Raw genomic sequence first — 23230 nt, 5'->3', positions numbered from 1 at the left:
GAGTCACATGACCGCCGACCGCCGGGGCCTGGTGCCGCCCCCTCGCTGCTGCCGCACGTTGACGCCCTCTGCCGGTGGGGAGTAAGATCCTCCCCCTTTCCCTGTGATACCCTGACTGACAAGTGGGCACGTAAGAAGGACATAAAGTGATTAAAACACTTGCAGATAGAAAATAACATGCAAATAGAAAACAATACGTGCAAATCAAGAAAAACAACTTCATCAACTTAACGCAATACATGCTACACACGCAAATACAAAAACGTGCTGCAATGAAAAAACGCAAACTCACACGTATTTGCATGATCTGGCACTATTCTGGCTCAAGATGGCAGCGTTGGTATCCGCTACAACTTTTGGCTTCATTTTTGGAAAGTGTGAGCAAGTGGAGAAGCGTCGTCCATCTTTATTTACAGTCTATGGTTCAAGGGCCACAATAATCACACTGCTCCTGTTACAACCTGTAACAATTGTTCAAAGAGTAAAAACATATTGGCCACAAGGGGGCGAAAGAGGATACGTCATCACAACACTGACATCATGTCATACTATCACCCTATGAAGTTGTAAAGGGCAAAAAGGTCCTGATTCACACATTGAGCAGATACAAGGAAGCAAATATCATGTATTTAGGGTTACTTAGAAGTAACATATAGTTGTACTTCCATTGCCTGCGATATATTCTAAACTCAATGTTCACTTACTTTTGAGTTGTCCTCAGAGTTTTCTGTTGTATTTCTCCACCGTTGTCAAGAGGAACTTGCTCAGGTGTCCTCTTGTGACCGAAAAGTGGTTTCTGGCACGTGCATGACTTCCTTAAACTCTCTCAGGGCATCAACTGACTCTTTATTTTGTATTATGATTGTAATGTTTTCATCACAAACAGTTAAACGTGTTCCCTCAAGCCAAGAATGAAACTCTGGGTCCTTCAGTTATTATGATAAATGCAGGGGTAATTTCAACAGTGCAACATTTCATTGTCCGTTATCTCAAAGTTTTACTATTTCTGTCTCCTCTGCAGCTTCTCCCTGCTGAGTCACTACAGTGGAACCGAGCAAAACGTTTCTTAAAGTTGCATCCAAGTCAGACTTTGGCGAGTTTCATCTTCAGCTGCAGCAACAGCCGAGGCTCAGAAGTGACTCCACTCGGCTCAGAATGTAAGAAACACGTGTTTAGAAGCGTGAGCTGAAAGACGTCTGGGTTCCACTGGCTCTGTCCCTTCGTCTTTACAGTCAACTCAACTCCAGTGGTGGAAAACTTAACCCAATTTACCCAAGAATTTAAAACATGCAAGAACATATACACTCCAGGACTGTACCACTAACTGAGGGCATTTCAAAACTGTGAAATTGTTTGTGGTAATTTGATTCGTTGCAAATTTGTAGGGAGAATTGCTCAAATTAGGTTTCATAGACCTTGACTGTAAAGGGTCTTAATGCATTTCCTGCTTCTTTACCACATGGCCATGTCCTGTAAAAAGGCCCATTGTGTCAAATCTGTATTTGTGTATTATTTTTAATATTTAGCCGACATACGTGGCAATGGATTCAATCAAGTTATCTCAAACTGTCACGTTGTGGTTGGATTGTGGATAAATGGGCTGAGGGACATTGGTCGAGGGGTTCAGAACTCATTTCTAGACTCCTCATGGTCGAGAGCATTGTGTTTTCGTGTCCATTTATCTGTCTTTTACCAGGATAACTCAATACTGGACCAATTTCCATGAACTATTTTATTTTTTCTATGTACTATGGCGAGAGTCGGCCTTGTTGGAGGTGTGAGAAAGAGTCTGCTAATTGGGGACCTGTTCCAATTTCAATTCAAACCACAGACTTTGCAACCGGAGTTTTTCGGTTATTCTACTTTTACCTAGAAGTAAAATATTAAACACATGACTCACTCACGTTTAGCTCATTTCTTCTTCCAGCACGGTTAGGCAAGCTTTCATTTCCTCTCAACTGAATTACTGTAACTCTCCACGTCTGAGTCGGAAGAGTCCACGTTAGTCTGTGTCAAAGGCAGCAGCCAGACTTCTCACCAAAACCACAACAGCACATGACTCCGGTTTGTAGCTTCTCTCCATCGAGCTAAATATTAGAAATGATTTTAAGACTTTATTAACTTTTAATGCCTGGTCCTAACTTGACGCCTTGTTAGGAACAATCTCCTTAAATAGATCCATCCAACTTAATAAGTTATTATTTTTAGAATTGTTTTTATCGAGGCGCTGATCATCTCCTGGGTCATTTACATCATTTTAAAACATTTTATTTAATTGTTTTTAAACTTTTTTTATCATCTGTCACATCTTAAATTTTATATTTCTGCCCATAAAACTGGGAAATTCCTCAACCTGGTTTGAAAAGTTCCTTATTATGTGGCTTTATTTCATCATTATTCTCTTGAAAAGCACCTTCTGACTGGATTTGAGGAGGAACCCTTCCCCTCTTGACTCTGAGATCGTACAAATATCAACAGCAATTGTTTAAGTGATGGGAAGGAGGAGGAGGAGGAAGAGGAGGAGGAGTAGGAGGAGGAGATCTGTGGATGTAACGGGTGGTTTTATTTGCGCAACGCCAGCCCACCCGGAGTCATTTTGGGGAAGAGGTCACCGGAGCTGTACTGTATATGAGTTTATTGGAAAGAGGCAGAGCTCATTCTGCTGCAGACGATCACCACCATGTGACTGTCGTTAACAGACTCACACAGAGAAGAGGCGCACAACCTGATCCATGCGTCTGGATCAGCAGCATCAGACGTGGATTCCTCCTTCTCCTCCTTCTCCTCCTGCTCAGGTGGTGGCACGGTTTTCTGGAAGTTAACGCGTAAACAAACTTCCCTGAGATGTTTTGGTTCACGCAAGGTCTGTGCTTCCTGCCAGTGTTTCTGGTCGTCTGGTCTTCCTCCACCTTCATCATTTCCTATCTGATCGCGATTTTCAGGGGCGACGTCGATTTAATCTTCCCATACATCAGGTGAGATTTACATGTTGATCTTTAACAACCTGCGATCCAAAAGCACACACATGTGGTTTTGTGTGTTCATACAAATCAGACAACTGTGGTGCCGTAAAGTTCAGTTTCGTTTTCCTCGAGCGTAAAGCTTGGCCGGTACCCAACCTCCAGCTGCTACTTCACAGGAGCTGTGCAGCTTCACGCAACCTTCTTTCACTTCTCCCTTTTTTAATGTTACACGTGTACGTTGACTAGTTTGAATTTAGAAAGTCATGATCTGTTCTGTGTTTAGCTCAAACCACAACATACACGATCTCCACGCCAAAGGTTAACGGGAGACAAGAGAGGGAGAGGTCAAGTGTAAAATCAGGGCTAAAAAATTGCCTTTTTCCCCTTTTCAGTGACACAGGTGCTAAACCCCCGGAGAGCTGCATTTTTGGCCTGATGACATTCATCTCTGCCTGTGCAGGTATTTCTTCTTCCCCCTTTATTATAAATGTGAACTTGGGCACTTGGTTTATTAAGCAACGTTGGGTTTTCCAGACTCTCCAAAGATGTTAGTCACATTTCCCCTTCTCAAGAAAGAGAAAGCAGAATTTATGCCTTAGGATGCAACAAGGGGGGGGGGGGGGGGGGGGGGTGCTTTATTCTTCTTTTTTTTATCCTTTGTTGTAAAAGCACAATCTGACTTTTTCGTGTGCAGGAATATCCACCATTTTCGCCCGATACAAGTTTGTGGAGAAGCTGGGTGAGGAGAAAGGGGCGAGGAGGACGGGTCTCAATAGATGTGCTCTGGTGGCGGGGATGCTCTCCTGTCTGAGCATGTGCATTGTGGCCACCTTTCAGGTATGTCTCGATATGTGTGTGTTGCATGATTTTAAATATAACGCAATGAGACCTCTAACAGCGCCTGTCTTGTTTTGGTTTGCAGGAAACAGCAGTGATGTCAGTCCATGACCTAGGAGCGATGCTGTTCTTCGTCTCCGGCATCGCGTACATAATCCTCCAGTCGTTCATTTCCTATCTGACCTATCCGTTCGGATCCTCCTGCAGCCTGTATCGAGTGCGTTCGGGCATCGCCTTGCTTGCTGCGCTGGCGTTTTTCCCCGGTATCCTTTTCCCTGAAGTCCAAGCTGAGAAGATGCTCAGACTCCCAGATGTTCTAGTGTCAGTTATTATTGCCAGTAGATGTGTCTGTTATGCTTCATTGATAGTTTTTTCCTTAACGTATAATTCAGCTGTCATCTGTGCATCTTTTGTGAAGCAGAGCACGCTGATCCGAGACCGAGACGCGAAGGTGAGCTGCAGACGTGTCAGCATGTTCAGACCTGGTGTTAACCTCCAGCCTGAGAGATCACGTGTAGACAGCTCCAAAAATCATCAGTTCAAATCAGTCACACATAATCCAACGTCTGAGTGTGATCATCCAACAGTTTATTAGGAATCTGCAGCAGGTCAGAGGTCGGCAGCTAAAGAGGCTTTTAAATGTGACCCCCACAGCTGAAAGAATGAGACCACACTGCCTCAGAATGTGTCCATGGGTCTTAGCTGCGTTCACACCTGAACTAAGAGCTGACCACTTGGGATCGGATCCCTCAGGACGGAGGTTAAACCAGATCTGAACAGGGTCTCCATTAGAAGCATTACTTACCTCCATCAAGGAGTTTCTTTCTTGGTCCATTTCCCATCCTTCCACCAAGTGTCGGTATGGGGGAGGAAACCTAACCTCCTTGGTTTTTCTTTATAAACTGAATTTATTCATGGTTTTAGACTCAGATGTGAGAGGCCATCTTGGGTTTTAGGAAACCACGGCTTTAGTTAGATGACCTGATGATGAATGTACTCCATCATTTTCCACGTGGACTGACTTGTGGCCTCTTTTCCAGGACTATCCTTTCTACCTGGCCAGCGCTGTGTGTGAGTGGGTCGTCGCCTTCAGCTTCATCCTCTTCTTCCTCACGTACATCGACGATTTCAAAGTGAGTTTCGGACCATTAAACACAAGTTCAAGTCTTTTTTTATTTACTGGAAATGAGTGACATATCTCTCCCTTCTACTTCCTGCAGGTTTTTACTTTACATGTGAGAACAGAGCTGGAGGAGTCGTAGTGATCTGCAGCTGAACGCCAGTATTTTTCTTTTTCTTTTTTTTTTATGAGAGTTTTATGCCGTTTTATTTTCATATTTGGAGTTTATTGGGAGAACAGGTTATTTTCGACATTTTTCTATTATTACATTGTAACAGCTGGCCGTCAGATTTGGGGTTTAAGGAAAAAATAACTGACCACAGCCTAATTCTTTATACGACCCCCAAGTGTACTCATGTGTTCATGCCGCCCGTGGTCACAGGACCGTCACTTTGCACTTTGCTCTCCTGACTCCTTCCACATCAGCTGAACACTTCCTGTCAGACCTGTGACCACTTATACGAGAAGTTGTGGTCGTGCAGTGATCACCTGACCGCTGCACATGTGATTTAATCTCAAACCAATTAAGTGTTGTTCTGTGGGAAGATTTGAGAAATGCCAAACTAATACTGTATATGCATATGAGGTACTGTGTTTACATTGCACACCAGGAAACTGATTTTTTTGTAAGCATCACTGTTTGGTACTGACAACAATTAAGGGAGTTAATCTCTTTCAGTGGATGCTCCAGTTCAGAGTTTCGGTTGCATGTACTGACTGTACACTGCGGTCATATAGTGCAGCTGTAGATGTGACTGTGCACGTGTCCACATCCGGGAATCATGCACTTAGGATCAAGCTGTTTAATAGAGGAGAATTAGATCATTAGTTGCTCAATGAAACTGCCAAATTTCATTCTTATAATAAACAGGAAGAGGTGTGTTCGATGTGCTTTAAAGCCGTCTCAGAGAATGCATGGTGTTTCCCTAAATTCTTAACTCATGACCCTTTAGGACTAAATGAAAGTCTTAATTTCTTTCTCTTGTTTTGAATCAAGCACTAGGATTTATCCACATTCTAACGCCTTCACAAGAACACAGATTCACCTTTTTCCACAGCAGATACTGTATTTACATGGGAAAAGTTTTGTTTGTTCAATTACTTTTGTATTTTTGCTTGTGACAAAATACTGCACATATTATAATTCCTGCTGAGCTTAATGAGAAGATAATATGATAGTATGAAGAAGAAGGATGCACTTTTTGAACAAATTGTATGAGTGTTTATTACAGGCACAAATCACAGATGCAACAATTATCTCTCTTGTAACCAAAGTGTTTTTCAGACGTCTCTACACACTTGTGTAATGTCCATTCATAGAAATCTTATCAAAAGACAATAAATGTATTTTGTACTAAAACAATCTTGGCACTTGGCGTAAAAGTAAAATCTACAGGCCCGAGAGACATTTCAATGTAAAAATGTTAGTTATGGACGAATCTAAAACAGACAACAAAATATTTCCAGTTATCGCTTACTGACTTTTACATCATCAGAAAAATGTATTGCCGTGAGAGTTATGCACCTATGCAGAGGCCAGCCACCAGGGGGCGAATGTGAAGCATTGGCTTCACTTTTAGGGAATTGCCATTTCTCCATCTTTATATAGTCTGTATACTTTCCGAAGCCACTTATTCTGCCTAAGTTAATAAAGTCAAAGCAACAGTGTCTATACACTGAATCTACACAAACCCTTTACAACATGGTCACCTTCTATGCTGCAGTAAATCAGGGTAAAACACTTGAAACACATTATTCTTCAAGTGCAGCTTGTTAACTGTGATGAGACATGTATTGTTTACTGGCTCATCATGTCATTTACTGCTCGTGCACTTATTTAGAGTATCAGTGTTTCAAGCAATCGGAATTCCAGCCAAAAATGCTAACGTCACTGATGCCAAACCAAACCTTACCGAGCAGGTTTAAAGATAAACAGAAGACTGATCCTGTAACAACATTCATGTGAGTTTTTCTCACCCTGACATTAACTCAGAGATTAGAAAAGGAAAGGACTAAAAGAGACATAAGATGATTTTTTTCTTCCTCTTGTGTGTTAAATAGGGTTTTTGTAAAAGTTCTGCAAAGTGAAAACACCAGAGAGTCTGTGGTAACAAGAGCTTCTCTCCTCCACAGAAAACACTGGAGCTTCTGAAACACCACATCAGTAGTTTGGCCGATACTTCTGCACCATCGTAATGTCACATGACTTGATTCACCACATTTTACATGGTTATCGTCTTGTGGTTTGGCTGGCAAGTTGGAGTGGGCCAGCTAGCCAATCAGAGCAGAGTGGGCTTCATCAGGAGGGGGGGGGGGCACTTAAAGAGGCATGAGCTAATTCCAAAGTGTTTAAGCCAGAGGCTGAAAAGAGGAGCTGCAGCATTGGATAGTGAGGGTAGCGATGGGTTTTATGAATATTGGAGCACGTCAAATGTTTCAAGTAATATCCAAAATTAGAATGATGATATGAGCAGAATATGTCTCCTTTAATCAGTTAAATCTCCAACATATATTTTAAAGTGTTATCTGGACCCTGTAACAAAAACAGCAAGAACTGTCAAGTGATGACTGTGATAGAAACATCACTATCACAGAAAACCTCCAGTTTAACTACTCCTCGAAAACTACTTGCTAGTGCCATGTTCTGAGGACCACAGGGTTCATTATCAAAGAGGGAAATAGTTCTCTCTGAGTTGGAAACAACAATTGTTAATCAAAAATGCTTTTGAGGAATCAAACCACGTATCGAGGAGGTCCGATCGACCCTTCCAGTTTGTTCAGACTGAAATCACAATCACTCGGGACACGTTTCCAGGCACCGACATCTGCACCTTCTGTATCCTCGTGCGAGCAAAGTTCTGAATCTCACACAGTGATGTAAGGCGCCTTCGCCGGAAAGCTTTGCAGTGAGGATGACGTAGATGAAGATGTCAGTCGCTGAAAGATGATTCGCTGTCGGAGCTGGTGGCGGCAACATCCGGATCATCGGCGCTCCTCGCTCCTCCGTCGGGAACCGGGGCGTCCGGCGTGCTGTCGTCAGCAGTGAGGGAGTGATTATTGGTCAGTTTAATGAAACACAAATGCAGAGACAACGATCAATGTTAATTGTAGGGACACTCACTCAAGCAAGCTGGAATCTAAACCCTCCAGGACCATTTTGTTCCTTATGGCCATAACTGGAACACCCTGTCACAAATTAAACATCTGATGAGATGCACACATTATTTCTATTTTTATCCTCATAGTGCAGGTGTGATCCTAAACTCACCACTTGAACCATTTTCAGGTATCGGGCGTAACGTGGGTCCTTGGCCACAGTCAGGACATTTTCTGCAGCTGCTTCTGGAACTGGTTTCTGCGTCGGAGCAGCTTCTTGCACAGTCTGAGTGGGCTACAGGGGAGTGAGGTAACACGTGGTTAGAAGGTTTAGCATTTCTGGTAAGTGTTCTACCTTTAGAGTTTAAGATCCTCTTTTTATCAGATGTTTATAACGGAGCATAAAATACTAAAAACGCAAATCTCACAGTGGGCGAACGAGCCTGTTGATGAAGTTTGTGACAGGCGACTGACACAAAACTGGAAGAATATAAATAGCTCAGGGTAAAAAGAGGAGCCAAACACATAGAAGACAAACTCCAGAAAGAGTCTGGACCCATTTTCCAGAGTTCATGTCTGAAAACGGCTCAACTGTTGTTAGAACCAGTTAGCAGTTTAGCTTAGCATATCATTTGGAAACAACTGGCCTGGTTCATTCCTAAGCTGAGCAGCATCAGCAGTATCTAGTTTATTTTATCAAGTGTGAGTGTAAATATGACAGATTGTGGTTTTTAAGTGCAGTTACGTGCTGAAACCTTTTCTCTCTGGGTGAAGTTTCCAAGTGGACTGAGGATCAAACAAACCACATGTAGCATTTATTTGTGTGCATGATGGTAAGTGTACCTGTGGGGGTGGTAGCGTCTCTGCCGGTGGACCACTGGCTTGGCTCTGAGTGGCAGCAGTCGGCCCGTTAGCCTGAACAGTTGGCTGCTGCGGCGGCTGCTGACCGATTCCCTCGATTGTGACGTCCTCCAGGCCAGGAATGGAGGATAGCTGCTCAGAGCACAACAACGTTACTTATAAGATGAGTGCCCGGACGCGTAACTGCAGAGAGAACAACAGAGGAGGCTCGGGAACTCACCTTGGCTTCCAAAATAGACAGAGTGGTTTCAATCTGCTGGATGCGAAGAGATATGTTTGCAAGTTTCTGTGGGGAAGAGGTGCGACAGGTCAGGATCTGATCTCAAGAGCGACAGACTCACGTAAACATCGACGTTACGGTATAATTAAACAAACCTCTTCGCACACTGTGGAGAAGCGGTTCAGGAATCGAACCGTATGCACAACAAACTGATTCAGGTAGGCAACTATTCTTCTCTGTTGGATGGCAGGAACCTGGAGGAAGCAGAACAGATACTTAAGCACGAGTGGTAAGAAGCAGATAAGCAGCAGAGTGTGAGGTGCTGAGGAAGTGAAGCAATTCACATCATCTGTATGATGCAACTTCTCTCTCTCTCTCTCTCTCCCTCTCCTGCAACAGCCAAAAAGACATTGACAGATGTTTCACCTGACTCGTGTTCATGGTGACCTTCACTGTCTGTGTGTCAAGTTTCAAGGGATTTTACTGCAGAATTTCAGAGAACAACAAAGGCAAAGTTGGCTCCTTTTCCATTGTGCCACTCTGAACTTTTAATATATATATTGCTTTTAATTTTCTCAGACATTCTACAGTAAAATATCGGGAAAACAGGGCTCAATTGTTTCAGGACAATAAACCAGGGATGGACAGATGAGCTTTTCAACCACACATCAAATTCTCGTGACTGTTTTGAATTGTTAGTGAATAATTTGAGGAATTTCTTCGAGCACAGACCATGAAAAATGATCAATGGCTCTATTGTTTCTCGTTCTCAAATATGAGGATTTCCTGCTATTCTGAGAGACGCGTTATTATAAAATGAGTAAATTCAAACATTTGAATCTCATGTAGTGAAATTAACATGTTTATAGTCTTTACTTTTGGAACTTACGAAGAAAGAAATTGAACCTCACTTAAAATGTGCATAAATTAACAAAGAAACGTGGATTGTAAAAGCCTTGTCACGTAGACACCTCGAGATTTCACAGGATTCAAACGTGCTGCTTATAGTGAGATGTTCGTCCGCTTCCATTAAAGCTCAACAGTCATGAAACCATCACTGACAGAGGATTTCCTCTCATCGTGTCTGTGTTGACGTTAGCGAGCCGAACACGAACCTTGGTCAGATCCACTCCGGAGCCCACGATGGGAAGCCCGTCCTCGTCCATGTTGGATCCACGACGGCTCCTGTTTCACTTTCACTTCGCGGAAGATGTTTCAAGCAGAGAGAAATCAGTGAAACGTGAAGAAACCAAACAACATTTAGCAGAAGAAACGTCTCATGTGACTTGAGGACTGAGACAGGTCGCGTCCTGACGTCACCCGAGCCACGCGAGAGTAGGTGGAAAACCCGGATGGGATTTGTGTTATGAGCTTTTATTTTGTAGTCTGTGGCAAGCAACAACATCCGGCAGTGAGTCCTCTGGCTGAATATGATTATATTTCTTTTTTTCAATAAAGATCTAATGTATTGGCATGTTAGAATGATCCTGTAAAGAAAATCTAAGAAGATTATGCTTTATCTAGCCACCGTAAATTATCACTTTATTATTATCACAACAGAAATGTACATTCGTATGTATATAAAAGATAAAACAGTTAAGAATAGAGATAGATTATATGTATAGGCAGGGGTAGATATGTAAAAGAAAAGTGTTGTAGATATTGTGGAAGTGAGTGTGAAAATATCTGTTTCTGAATATTTATTATGCAGAATCATAAAGTTGATCAGATACCAGAGGGCGCCATCTAATGGATTAATATTGTAACAAATAACACATTCAAGGGGCATATCAGAAAAGATTAAAAAAACTCATAAAAGTATCATTATCTGTGTATACTTGGAAATAGTAGAGTCTATTTTATGTTTAACTTCTTTAGCATGTTTTGATATATTATACAAGGTTCACAAAGCTTGTATTCTCAGATTTTAATCGCTATAAAAAACTCTCCTCTAGACACAGTTTTCTGTTTGTAAGATAGGGACAGAAACAACATTTCATATTAAAAGCACTCACTGCAAGGCTTCTAAGACTTTTATTTTGAAAACAGGAAACGCGGGGCAAAAGTATGTTTATTGCTCAACGCACAACAGTCGTGTTTCAGTCATGGAGGTTTAAGAGTCCTCAGAGAAAATAAACGCTGAGTTTCGGGTTCTGTTTATGTTCAGGGTCTGTCTATATCTATATCTAGGAGTCATGTGACCTGTGGACCTGTCACATTCAAATAAGAAACTTTATTGATCAAACACTGGGACAGCAGCAGATTGTCAGAAACAGAAAGCATAACAATATAATGAAATAGGTAATAATAATAAACATGAAGAATATTTACATAATATAAATCTTTCACTACAGGTGGAGATATTTGTTGAGAAATTTTACTTGAGTAAGGTACATGATGTAAAATGTTAAGATATTGAGATTGATATGTATATATAATCCACAATAATTTAATGTACAGCAGTCTACTGTAGTATATATTAAAACAGGGATGCGTGTAAATATAAACTTATAATAAAGCTCTCTTGGCATTTTTCTTGGGACTTTCTTATTAGATATTTGTGTTTTTATTATTTTCTTAATTTTTTGCCATTTAATCGTTTAACTATTTCTTTGTTCAGGCCAGTTTTCAGTGGCGTCGAAGCACATTATACTTTAGGGCGATGTTTCCCAACCTGGTGACCATATGAGAGGCCAAGGTCCAGAACAGAAACAGAAGACTTGTTTCTTGAGACCTTTATTTTTTCCTACTGCTGTATTTCTGCATGCACTTGATGTGTCTTTTTAATGATGGAGATCATTAATTTCTGTCCAGAGTTCTCATAAAACGGAACGACTCTTTGAGCTGAGCAAAGATTAACCAAAAATATCATTTCATTTCCTCTGCAGACGTCCAGCTGTGTGTGCAAAACTCCAACAGCTGGAGGCGTCGGAGTTTACTGACAACAGTTTGGAGGCGTCTTGTTGTCTGTACTGACAACAAGATGCCTTATCTGTCTGTGCAAATTAAATTACAAGATACTATTGTCAGCTGCATTTTATTATTTCAATTTTTCTAATCCAGGAGTTTTAAGTTTAGCTTCTACAGCCTAAACAAACAGAATCTGTAGTATGAGTCTATACCGCCCACCCTTCCTCTGCCCCCACCAGTCTGTCTGGGCATTCCCGTCTGTGCCATCGTGACAATATTACAGTTGCCCTTTTATAAAAGAGTCATTTTACTGCATTTAATTAACGGAGAGGCTTTAAATAGCTCTGCATAGGCGGGGGGGTTAATGAGAGGGAAGCCAGACAGGAATCACCAGGATGGTACTGACTGCGTCGTCCATCAGGGAACCCACACAGAGATTTCCAATGGAGGTTTTGTAATGTCAACTGTTCTTTGTCTATGCACTAATTCATGTTTTTCAGGTTCAATTGTAAGTAACCTGCACTCCGGACTATGTTCTCTTAATAATTTATTTCATAAAAAGACCAATAACCTTACTAATAGTAGTAAACTATTACTGCTAATAATAGTTATCTCGAATATTCTTGTAATTCTATATCAGCAGATGTCTGAGAGGAGCTGAGGATTTGAATTTGAGTATTACAAAATCTGTGTTTTGCATGTCTTTAGGAAGTAAATTATTATTATTTGTCCATAAATTAAAATGACCTTTTTTATTAAACTGATTTCTTAATTGATTGCCCATGTAGGAATTTATTACTTTCACACTGTAATGTTATTGGTTTCAATTATCTATAAATATATGCAGACTAACAGCCTATTTATTTTTCTTAAAAGTTCAATATCATTAAAGTTAAACTCAGAGAAGGTTTTAATGTTTTACAAATATCACAGTGTAAAGTCAATGATATTTTTCTCCCATCATTTTTAACAAATGGACCAAAGTCAAACTCTCCTCCACACCGGGAGAGGGGGTGCACAGTCGGACTCCTCAGTCCAACCCACTGCACTCACCTCTTGCCTTCACAGGAGTGAGGGGCAGCAGTGCGCGAGCAGATGTCTGGATGTGACTGTCAGCGGAGAAATTCCGAGAGCTGGTGACCATGCAGGTGGAAAGAACGTCCGAAATAAACAGATAAATAGGTTGGAAACAAGGAGGCTGCGGAAGAAGATAACGGCCCGACGCAGCACCCATCAGCAAGATTTACTGTCCAGTCGCTGCTGGTCGTCTTGCTGGTGGCTTAATAACCAGTCATAAAGAGGTGGGAGGGAGCTTGTGTGTTGGAGGAAGACGAGTGTGAAAGCATTGATAAAGGAAATTAGAGAAGGTGAGTGTGTAAAAGAGAGAGAGAGAGGAGTAGATAAACCCGGAGCAGGGACCATGAGCTCTGCACTGCCGTACGACTCGCTGTCAGCTCGGCCGAGTCCCAGCAGACGAGCTTTGGACTGGGAGCGCGACCAGTTAGCGGTGCGAAGACTGTCCTGCCCACAGGGTCTCAACCTTCTCACTCCTCCTCCTCTTCCTCGTCGACCCTCGGCCATCCCCGGCTACCTGCTGTCGCCCTACCAAGACCAGGAGGAGCACCACCAGCAACAGCGACTATCCTTGTCTATGTGCTCAGAGGCCTCCCTGGGTCCCCCTGCACCTCCTACTGTGGGGACTCCCCCACCCTGCTGCCGCCCAGTGGGAGTCATGCACCTCCTGCGCCTGGCACTCCTCGCTTTCAGCTGCCTTTTCTGGGCAGCCGGCTTGGCCCTCTTCACCCTGGGTGTTTGGGCTCAGATTTCCCTGGCAGACTTCATGCTGTTGTCTGCCAATCGCTACCCCAACGCCCCGATCATCCTCCTGTCCACCGGTGCTGCCGTCACCACTTGGGGCTTTTTAGGTTGCCTGGGGGTGGCTGCGAACCTGCCTTGCGTGCTGAGGGCTTATGGGTTCTTTCAACTTGCCGCACTTATAGCCGGTTTGGCCGCTGGACTCTCGGGCCTCTTCTACCGTGAAGATATCGCTGGAGGATTTCGCAGTGGCTTACAGCGAGCGGTGGCCGGCTACACAGAGGATGAGGGCCGTGCCGATGCTCTAGACAGCCTTCAGAGGGCCCTGGAGTGCTGTGGAGCTGAGGGTTGGCATGACTGGCTCACTTCAGATTGGGCTTCCCAACATATGACCTTCCTGCCGAATGAGAACAGTTCCTCGGTGTCCCTGCCGGACAGCTGCTGCGCCAGGCGCAAGGGTTGCAAGAATCGTCCTCTTCTGTCAGATGATAACGACGAAGTGGTTGCTGCAGGAATCCATCCACACGGCTGCTTCCGTAAAGTCTTCAGTCTGGTCAACGACAACGTCTTCCACATTGCTGCCACTGTGTTGGGATTAGCCTTCACCCAGATTGGAGGCATTGCCCTAGCTTGTCTGCTCGCCAACAAACTAGCACCCAGACAGCATCGTCGGGTGGTGGCCCATTAAGGCTCAATCTTAAACCAAGGATCGGTAATTAATGCCATAAAGGATCAGTGCTGTTGCAAAGTTGGGGGAGTGTTTCTGGGCATTCAGGGTTCCACAGCTGCCCCTCTCACTTTGCAACTCGTTGACCCTCATTGTTTGCATGGCTCTCTTTACTGTACAGGTTTAATTGATTCAGTCTAAGGTGAAAAGAGATGCAATTAAAAGTCCAATTCTGTCCATTTAGTGCATTACTAGCTAGTCTGAGGTCACATGATCTTGGGGCCAGATTGAATAGCTTCTTTTATTCCCACAGACGATGGCATGATGCCCGGGTCTTTGTTAATTTCAGAGCGACAAAGTTGAGATTTTCTGTCCAGTGGCCGCATTGTGTGAATAGTAAATACTCTTGTCTCCATCTGAGCATCCATTGATGTGTTAATCTTTAAATGAGGTGAGGTCAGGTGCGTTTTTGGTGCATTTCTATCTTGTGCTGTTGACCAACAAACATCTGGTCTGAAGTCTAGGTAGAAGTATTTTACTGTTATGGTACAAGATCAGTATAATGAAATAGACCAACTATAGGTTGATGCACAATGCACATACACTCTGCTATCCACACCTGCTTCACCTCAGGGATCCTGTTGTTGCTCTATATGGTTTAACTTGTGCGCTTCACTTCCGAATGCATGAGCAGATGGTTTTTTTCATACAACCTGGCAACTGTGCCTTTATTATTATAATCGGCTGTGGGGCAAGCATGCCAGACTTTTAAAGGGAATAGGAGATGGCGCTCTGATTGGCTTATAGCATGTTAGCAAGAACACCCATGATTTTATTCAGAGACCAAGTAAAACCCTTTCGAACCCAATGCGCCTGGTGCAACGATCTTTGTCACTCTTTAACTGTTTGGACCCTTAATGTACTCGCTCCACATGCGTAGATTTTTACAATAGAGCCTGATATGCTTGTAAAAATTATGTTTTTCTGCCTTTTATGATATATTCAGTCAGAAATATTAAAATAATGAATTAATTAATGTACCGTTATTGGTTAGACTTTAACTTTTCTCATGTAGTATACGTGAATGCACAGGAATGTTCACCAGCAGTTTTCCAATTTAGACGTTTTTGTCTGTTTGTGTTCAGCAGATGTTCATCTTCACATCATTTAGTTTTGCCATCACAAAGGCGACACTGTGCTGGAATGGTGCTGTAGCAACTGAGCTAAATACTGTCTGTGAGCTTTTGTCTGTGCCATTTTTTACTCTATCCTGCGCTTTGTAAAAATCAGCTTTTCAGATTTGGTGAGAAAATGAACGCTTTTCCGTCTCTGAAGGCTCGAAAGGCTTTGAAGCACAAGTTTATCTCACAACATTAAATGTTAGCGCACCTTCCCAAATCCTTGATTGCATCAGCTCGACCCACATATGGGGTTTTAGATAGATTTTAGAATACTGCGGTAAAATAATACAAATCCATTAGCCTCGCTTTGAGCCTCATCATCAATTATGTCACCTTTCCTCTTCAGGATAGGCATTATTAATGCTTTAGTAATTGTAATATATGATATATGTTTACATTCTGTAATATATAATCCATATTTATTGTTACCAGCGGTGCAAACACGGCATGATTGAAACTGTTAACAATACACGAAAAATCTTTGCCTCATATGATATCAATATGATATTGATTCGACACTGGGAATGTCATGGTCTGCCGTCCTTGAATATATTAAATGTATAAATGATAACAGCATTATCGTGATGTAATGGTGGTGTAAAAATCTGCACCACACAGCAAGGCAAATGTATATATTAAAGATTGGGTGAATGTTGAAATCTCGTCAAGAGTCATTATTTTATTATTTTTTTGGGGAATTAAGTGAAGTATTTATGTATCAATTTGACAGGAGGGAGAGAGCGAAGCTGCCATTTGCATTTTAAATACCTTTTGAAACATGTCTGAGTTACAATTTTATGACCAAGGCCATAGTGGACGAATACCAGACTGGTACATTTTCTGCCCTGGGACTGGTCGATCCTCACATGAGACCTCTGGAGACCCTATACTGAATTATGGCCAACTGGACGACATATCATTTGTAGCACCTGAGACGACAGTGATTGGATCCGACCTTGAAGGGAGACAACACAACAGGCCCCGATGCAGCAATCGTTAGTTTATGGAGCAGAAAATCATGAAATACATCCTCAGCCCAGAAGATGATTTTCATACATATATCACAAACCCCCTTTTCCTTAAACCCTTCATACGTCAGTGATTTGATACAGCCTGCCTGCTGCGCTCCAAACTACGACGGACGTTTTCATGACCTAATTATGCTATTGATTAGCCTACATTAGGCTCTAACAAGGCTTGCGGATGCTTTCTGTCTGATTGCAATGTCCCAGTTTAACCTATTTGGCTTGAAATCGACATATCCATGATCATGCTTTCTACATGCATAAGATGAGCTCGGAAATATATTATACATCACACCTCAACTAAGGGAAAACACAAGGGGATCTCTATCTAAAATCCCTTTGTTAATTCATTGCGTACAGTGATCTAGATTACACAAAATACATTTAACTATACCGTCAAATCAAATTACAAAATTACATTGTAGTTGCATACAGCCCATAATCACAAAAAACTTCTTTACAAGGTTCAATAAGGAGGGAAAAGACACTCAGGAGGGTCACAGGTGAGGGGTGTTGTGTGTCTGTGTGTGGGTTTCAATCTCTAAAAACACAACCTAACTTCACTGCTATATTTCACATTACAATACATTCAGAGTTATTTAGAATTGACAACATGCTGTGGGCCACTATTATCATGTTCCTGCACTTGGAGCCACTGAAAATAAAGCTGGCCTCGGGCCTCTACACACATGGGTGTGTCCTGAAATCCTCTGCAAACCTCCGGAATCTGAAAACAGCTCTGATCCCGTTTATTTGCTTTTGGGACTTGGCAGTTTCACACACCCGTGCCTGGGCAGGCTGGACAGACGTCTCACACCCGGGATATGTAGCTTGGATGTAGGTCTGGATTTGGCTTGTGGGGCCCAAGGTCTTTTTATGCAGATGTCGTTAAAAGTAGAGAAAAACAGGGGGATGCATCTTTTCTCTCCTCGTCTGTCGCTCTGCCCTTCATCTGACTCTTTTTAGTGCCTTGCAGTTTGCCCAGCAGCCTGCTCTCTGCCCTATATTTTGTTTGGCAATTCTCTCCACCACCACCAACACAGCAGCAGCAGCAGCTCTCCCGCTCTCTCTCTCTCTCTCCAGTCCGTCGCTGCGTAAAAACCATCAGCCGCGCTGCGCATGGAAATGTAGCTGTTTTTACGCACGGCGTCGTCTCCAAAAAAAGATGGACCTAAAATCCGAGCTCCTCAAGTCCATCTGGTACGCGTTCACGTCGCTGGACGTGGAGAAGTGTGGCAAAGTGTCCAAGTCCCAGCTGAAGGTGAGTGAGTGGTGGTTAGTTTAGATCAGGAAACCGGGACAGACTGACTTTAACTGCGTTTTTGTGCCACTTTTATCCTCTGTTGAAACAAACCAGAACTCTTTGGATTCTTTATCTGCCTTTATACCGTGTATACAAAATCATGTGAGTCTATGTTGTAATCTGTGCACTTAGTGAACACACACACGCCCTCCAGGCTCACAAACAATCCCAAATATGTCCCACCAACAAACACGTATCCCACTCAGATTAGAGGAAAACCAGCTTCGGGCTCAAAGTCCAACTTTTTTCCCTCTGTGGCTTTTCCTACTTTATTACCAGAAACATAACAACACCAGCTGTGTCAGGGTTTCTTTTAGAGAACGTCACATGTGAGTGTTATTCAGTGTGTCGTCAGGCTTTCTGTCCAGTTCCTACATGTCTGTGTGAGCCCCCACTGCAGGGAAGAATCCAGGGAAAGAGCTGAAAGCTGCCCTGACATGCTCACTCTCTAGAAACCAGCTGTCTCTGCTTGTGTGTGGATATATGGAGAGATATAATCTGCACAGAAGAATCAGTCTGAAAGTGTGATTATATATACCTTATACATGCACTGTGTGTGTGTGTGTGTGTGTCTAGGTGCTTTCACACAACCTGTACACTGTGCTGAACATCCCACACGACCCCGTGGCTCTGGAGGAGCACTTCCAGGACGATGACGATGGGCCGGTGTCCAATCACGGCTACATGCCCTACCTCAACAAATATATACTGGACAAGGTTAAAAAAAAATAATCGGAACACATGTTTGTTTCACTTCCAGTTATTGTGATTGTGACTTTATTTCTGCACTGACTGTAAATTATGAACAGGAAATGTCATAAATTGGCCCATTGACAAGGTTACTCAGAACTCAGCCACTGATGAATTCAGCTGTTCTACTATGTAGCTTTCCTAAAACTTTAAGTAAACGTTTTTGACAAGATATAAGATATATGCACCTATCATTGGAGTTTGAGCTTTTTTGGTTGCTCTACAAGGAAAACTTGGACATTTCAAACGTTACTCAGAAGCAGAAATAATCGTAATAGTTAAAGTTAAAGCATCTTTCCATCGATAACTCTTTTATTTCAGACATAACAACTGATGTTCACACCCTGTTTCCTGAATGTTTCATTCCTTACGGCCCATGTTGTTCAGGTCAAAGCGGGGATGTTCGACAAGGAGAAGTTTGACGACCTGTGCTGGATGATGACCATGAAGAAGAACTTCAGGGGGTTACCACAGGGGGCGCTGCTATCGGAGAGAGACTGTTTCAAGCTCTTCTGTCTATTCAACCTCTTGTCCGAGGACCGCTACCCGCTGGTGATGATCCCAGAGGAGGTAAACCATGATGTCAGACTGGGATTGTTGGTGGCATTCAACAACGGAGATCGTATATTTTATAAAGTAAAAAAATGATCCGTGTGCATCAAGAGAGAAAGTCACCAACCGATATGAAACATGGAACAAGTGCAAAACTTTGTTGTGATCAGCTAATTGCGTGAAATAAATATTAGGTTACACAGAAACTTAACGTGTGTCCAAACCAAATCGCTCAGTATTTTCACAGAAGTGCAAGTAAGTGAGTTAATGAGGCTCTTCCTTCCTGCGTTTCCTCCATTCTGCTCTTTGTTTCCTGTCGAGACCAAAATAAACGGGGTTTGAACCCTTGACACAGAAGCCTCCTTTAGTAAGAGTATTGAACAGAAGTATACTGATGCAGTACGTCAGCGTACTATCAGGATCGGCCCATATAGTGTACTGATTTTTTACAACCACGCATTTGGTTTTTATGGTTTCAATGGCTTGTAGGTGGAGTATCTCCTCAAGAAAATCTCCACTGCGATGAGCGAGGAGTGGGACGGGAAGCCCCTGGAGGACTTGATATCCCAGGATGCCACGCTGCTGGAGGAGGGCATCACTGTGTGGACGTTCCTGGAGCGGATGATCGCGGGCCAGCTGCTGAGGGTCACCAGTGCCGAGGCCTTCAGTCTGGCTCTGCACCAGGTCTTTCTGGAGATGTACCACAACGTCCTGAAGAGGGTGGGTATTTATGATCGTGTTTAATTACCCAGTTCTATATGTTCTCTTTGTCTTTTTCATTCTGACCAATGTTCTCTTCAGGGTTATATGTGGAAAAAGGGGCACGTGCGTCGGAACTGGACGGAGCGCTGGTTTGTGCTGAAGCCGTTCTCCATGGCGTACTACGTCAGCGAGGACCTGAAAGACAGGAGAGGAGAAATCCAGCTGGATAAAAGCTGTATCATAGAGGTTGGTGAGGAGGTGCATTGTGGACGTGTTCACCGAAAGTGTTTGTTTCCCACGTACAGCCCCCCCCGGAATATTTCAAGAATAGTCAGGACTTCGGTGAATGTCTGAAAGCAGCTCAAGATGTTTTGTGTCTCCTCCTCTCCTCTCTGTTCCAGACTCTTGCAGACAGGGAGGGGAAACGCTGTCTGTTCTGTGTGAAAACCCACAATAAAACTTTTGAGATGAGTGCGTCCGACCAGAGGAAGAAAGTGGAGTGGACTCAGGGTGAGTTGTTGCGTCTGAGTAGAAACACAAGGACAAGGTCACCTTTGAACTAATCTGATTAGAATGTGTGTGGCCGCTGCTGTGTTTTGCTTGTTGTTGTTACCTGAGGATTCAGAAAATCCTTTTAAAACGAGTTGTGGAACCAGGCTGACAAGGAATGTGTATATATTATGTGTATATATTTTTGAGTTATTTGGGCGTCCTTGGAGTGGCCTCTTCGATCAGTTTAAGATATATTGGATAATTAGATTTTCGTGCATTATACAATATTAAAGGCTGTTTGTGTGTGTGTGTTTGTGTGACCTCTCCAGCCATTCAGACAGCCCTCCGTCTCCAGGGCGAGGGCAAGTCCTCCCTTCACCACGAGCTCAAGCTGAAGCGACGGGTCCAGCGGGAGCACAGCCAGCGGGAGCGCAGCCGGAGCTCCCGCAGCAGCTGCAGCAGCCAATCGGACGACTCCAACATCCAGGAGATGGAGCGGATGGAGAAAGAAAAGGACAAACAGGACCTGGAGATTGAAAGCATCATCCAGGTGAGAGGGGAACGGGGTCGATAACGGAATCACAGGGGTCAATAATGCCATAATTATAATTATGTGTCAGCTTCCTATATTATCTGTGTCCGCAGCATGCACGGGAACTGGAGAGCAAGCGAAGGGAGGCGGAGGAGATAGAAAGGAGGAGACAGAGGGAGGTGCAGATGGAGCTGGAGAGGCAACTGAAAGAGGCAGAGATGGTAAAAAACAAAAAGAAGTTTGATAGATGACAACATGTATTTGCTATTTTTCTGAAATGGGATTTAGCATCCATCCCAATCTCTCTGTTCTCTGAAAACAGCATTAAGACTCTGGCATTATAAAATTCAGATTCAACCCTCAGTGATTTTTAGTGCTTTTAGAAAAGGTTACAGGATTCCTGGAAGAGGTGAATCAGGAATAGGACAGTTCTTTCTACTCAGCTGTTGCTGCGTATGTGTGTGTGTGTGTGTGTGTATGTGTGTGTGTGTCCAGTTGAGAGACAGCATGCAGGCGGAGATGCAAGAGAAGGAAAAGGAGGCCGAGCAGCAGAAGAGGAGGATTCTGGAGCTGGAGTTGACGCAGCAGAAATTGGAGGCAGCGCTCAACGTGGAGATCCAGGCTCGGCTGGAGGAGGAGAGGGTCCGACAGGAGCTGGAGAGGTGAGAGAGACACACAAAAACATTTCAGAGAACAAAGATCACTATCACTACCTTTCCATGCATATGTCTCTGTTACCTCTTATAGTCTCTTGGCCTCATGTCTCTAAACTTCTGCTCTGAACCAAGATGTTTTCTGGTGTTTTCAGCAACCTTCCTCTTCTCTTTAGGTTGCTGGAGGCTGAGGAGGAAAAGAAGAGGCAGTGCCAGCTCCTGCAGGAGCAGCAGAGGGCACAGCAGGAAGTCAGCCCCGTAGAGGAGGCCTCCGATGTTAGGACGGAGGAGGAGACCCCCTCTGCCCTTTACTCAGCCTCGCAGGAGCTCCAGGATCTGCAGGCGTCTCGCCAGAAGAGCCACCAGCGCCTCGAGGTGCGAAATGTGTTTGGATCATCTCAGTGAACCTCATTTTCTATACAACACCAAACCTAACTCCCAGTTTCTACCTATCCTCTCACTCCAGGAGGTTCAGGAGAAGCTGAGGAACGCCACTCAACATGTGCGGCACTGGAACGTCCAGCTGAACCGCCTGATGACGCCCATCGCTCCTGGAGGTGCAGTATTCTCTTTGTTGTGTTCAGGTCACCCAACAATATTAAAAACTAAATGAAACCATTGCGATATCAAGGAGCAAGAATTTCTACTCTGCTCTAGGGGCTATAATAGATTAAATCATCCAAAGAATGAGTAATTGTTTGGTATCACAATTCATCCACACAAGAAAATAGGACAGGATAGAAATGTGGTATACATGAAGATAACAACAATAATTCAAATCTCATCCATTTTGTTTTTGTAGAGTGTTTGGGGCAACGCCAGTCGTCCAAACCAGTGTGTCCCAAACAGGAAGGAGCGCTGGCGAGTAACGAGTTCATCACTAAACTCAAGAAACGATCAGATCAGATCGAACAGATCGATCACATGACAGAGGACGACCGGACGCTGGATGATTACATGGAGGCCGCCCACCTGTCGGACGGATCCGAGGAATCACAAGGAAAACCCAACGGACAAATGTGATAACCATGCTGACTGTTTTCAAATGAACAATTCAAAAATGTTAAAACTAAAAAAAATGTGTAGGACTGTGAGTGGAGGCAGACTCGTCATTTACAGTAACATGTAGAGAATCTGCAGAAAGCATGGTAATATATTTATATTCAGAGTTTTACCCTGAGATGATGGAGGACAATGATGACGAGCTCAATGTGATGCTGGATTCAATAAAGACCCATTTGACTGAGATCAACAGAGATGTACAGTTTTGTACAATAAAGTTTATTGCTGAACAATAAAACTCGATGATTTTCTGATAATTGTCATCTTTTACTACTCTGCTCCTGAAAGTTATCTGCTGTGATCTGACGACAACTGGAAACCACAGGAAGTTTTGGAAGTAAAGTTTAAAAACACAATTGATGAATTTACCCTTTTTTGATCATCTAATTAGCTTTACCTATCATTCTTTGCCTAATGTTCTTTTACCTTATAGAATCAATATGTCTAGTGAAATCCATTTAGTAATTTATAATGTATTAATTATATATA

General features: G+C 43.2%; 4 protein-coding genes and 1 long non-coding RNA gene across 5 annotated transcripts; 3 read left to right on the top strand and 2 right to left on the bottom strand.

Annotated features, from left to right (window-relative positions):
- Window positions 1-39: 39 nt before the first annotated feature.
- On the bottom strand, window positions 40-3108 carry LOC128428886 (uncharacterized). The gene is made up of 3 exons (XR_008333847.1): window positions 705-3108; window positions 293-461; window positions 40-115 (listed from the first exon to the last, which is right to left on the bottom strand). It is a non-coding gene; the product is annotated as an uncharacterized LOC128428886 (long non-coding RNA).
- Window positions 2491-6283, top strand: dram1 (DNA-damage regulated autophagy modulator 1). Its single transcript, XM_053415145.1, has 7 exons — window positions 2491-2975; window positions 3356-3423; window positions 3658-3800; window positions 3886-4063; window positions 4193-4251; window positions 4841-4933; window positions 5021-6283. The coding sequence occupies exons 1-7, from the start codon at window positions 2845-2847 to the stop codon at window positions 5060-5062; spliced, it is 714 nt and encodes a 237-aa protein (XP_053271120.1). The 5' UTR covers window positions 2491-2844; the 3' UTR covers window positions 5063-6283.
- A 9-nt stretch (window positions 6284-6292) lies between these two features.
- Window positions 6293-10417, bottom strand: washc3 (WASH complex subunit 3). Its single transcript, XM_053415149.1, has 7 exons — window positions 10213-10417; window positions 9253-9351; window positions 9098-9163; window positions 8860-9009; window positions 8189-8311; window positions 8042-8106; window positions 6293-7950 (listed from the first exon to the last, which is right to left on the bottom strand). Exons 1-7 carry the CDS (start codon window positions 10261-10263, stop codon window positions 7851-7853), a joined length of 654 nt encoding a protein of 217 aa, XP_053271124.1. The 5' UTR covers window positions 10264-10417; the 3' UTR covers window positions 6293-7850.
- A 3010-nt stretch (window positions 10418-13427) lies between these two features.
- On the top strand, window positions 13428-14510 carry LOC128429017 (tetraspanin-7-like). The gene has a single exon (XM_053415303.1). The coding sequence runs from the start codon at window positions 13428-13430 to the stop codon at window positions 14508-14510; it is 1083 nt and encodes a 360-aa protein (XP_053271278.1).
- Window positions 14511-17429: 2919 nt separating this feature from the next.
- def6c (DEF6 guanine nucleotide exchange factor c) lies at window positions 17430-22992 on the top strand. Its single transcript, XM_053415202.1, has 12 exons — window positions 17430-17956; window positions 18575-18715; window positions 19136-19318; window positions 19790-20020; window positions 20102-20248; window positions 20404-20512; window positions 20824-21044; window positions 21140-21247; window positions 21522-21688; window positions 21856-22054; window positions 22146-22236; window positions 22482-22992. Exons 1-12 carry the CDS (start codon window positions 17861-17863, stop codon window positions 22700-22702), a joined length of 1914 nt encoding a protein of 637 aa, XP_053271177.1. The 5' UTR covers window positions 17430-17860; the 3' UTR covers window positions 22703-22992.
- The last annotated feature ends 238 nt before the right edge of the window (window positions 22993-23230 follow it).

This window comes from Pleuronectes platessa, chromosome 22 (assembly GCF_947347685.1).
Source record: "Pleuronectes platessa chromosome 22, fPlePla1.1, whole genome shotgun sequence".
NCBI lineage: Eukaryota > Metazoa > Chordata > Actinopteri > Pleuronectiformes > Pleuronectidae > Pleuronectes > Pleuronectes platessa.
Note: the sequence above shows the minus strand (reverse complement) of the source record. Positions and strands in the feature narration are given on the sequence as shown.

Coding starts and splice junctions, on each gene's coding strand:
- dram1 (XM_053415145.1), top strand. CDS start 2,845: ATGTTTTGGTTCACGCAAGGTCTGTGCTTCCTGCCAGTGTTTCTGGTC. Junction 2,976..3,355: donor TTAATCTTCCCATACATCAG/GTGAGATTTACA, acceptor TCCCCTTTTCAG/TGACACAGGTGCTAAACCCC. Junction 4,064..4,192: donor TGCGCTGGCGTTTTTCCCCG/GTATCCTTTTCC, acceptor CGTATAATTCAG/CTGTCATCTGTGCATCTTTT.
- washc3 (XM_053415149.1), bottom strand. CDS start 10,263: ATGGACGAGGACGGGCTTCCCATCGTGGGCTCCGGAGTGGATCTGACC. Junction 9,010..9,097: donor TGTCTATTTTGGAAGCCAAG/GTGAGTTCCCGA, acceptor TGCTCTGAGCAG/CTATCCTCCATTCCTGGCCT. Junction 8,107..8,188: donor ACCTGAAAATGGTTCAAGTG/GTGAGTTTAGGA, acceptor AATTTGTGACAG/GGTGTTCCAGTTATGGCCAT.
- LOC128429017 (XM_053415303.1), top strand. CDS start 13,428: ATGAGCTCTGCACTGCCGTACGACTCGCTGTCAGCTCGGCCGAGTCCC.
- def6c (XM_053415202.1), top strand. CDS start 17,861: ATGGACCTAAAATCCGAGCTCCTCAAGTCCATCTGGTACGCGTTCACG. Junction 17,957..18,574: donor TGTCCAAGTCCCAGCTGAAG/GTGAGTGAGTGG, acceptor GTGTGTGTCTAG/GTGCTTTCACACAACCTGTA. Junction 20,021..20,101: donor ACCACAACGTCCTGAAGAGG/GTGGGTATTTAT, acceptor TGTTCTCTTCAG/GGTTATATGTGGAAAAAGGG.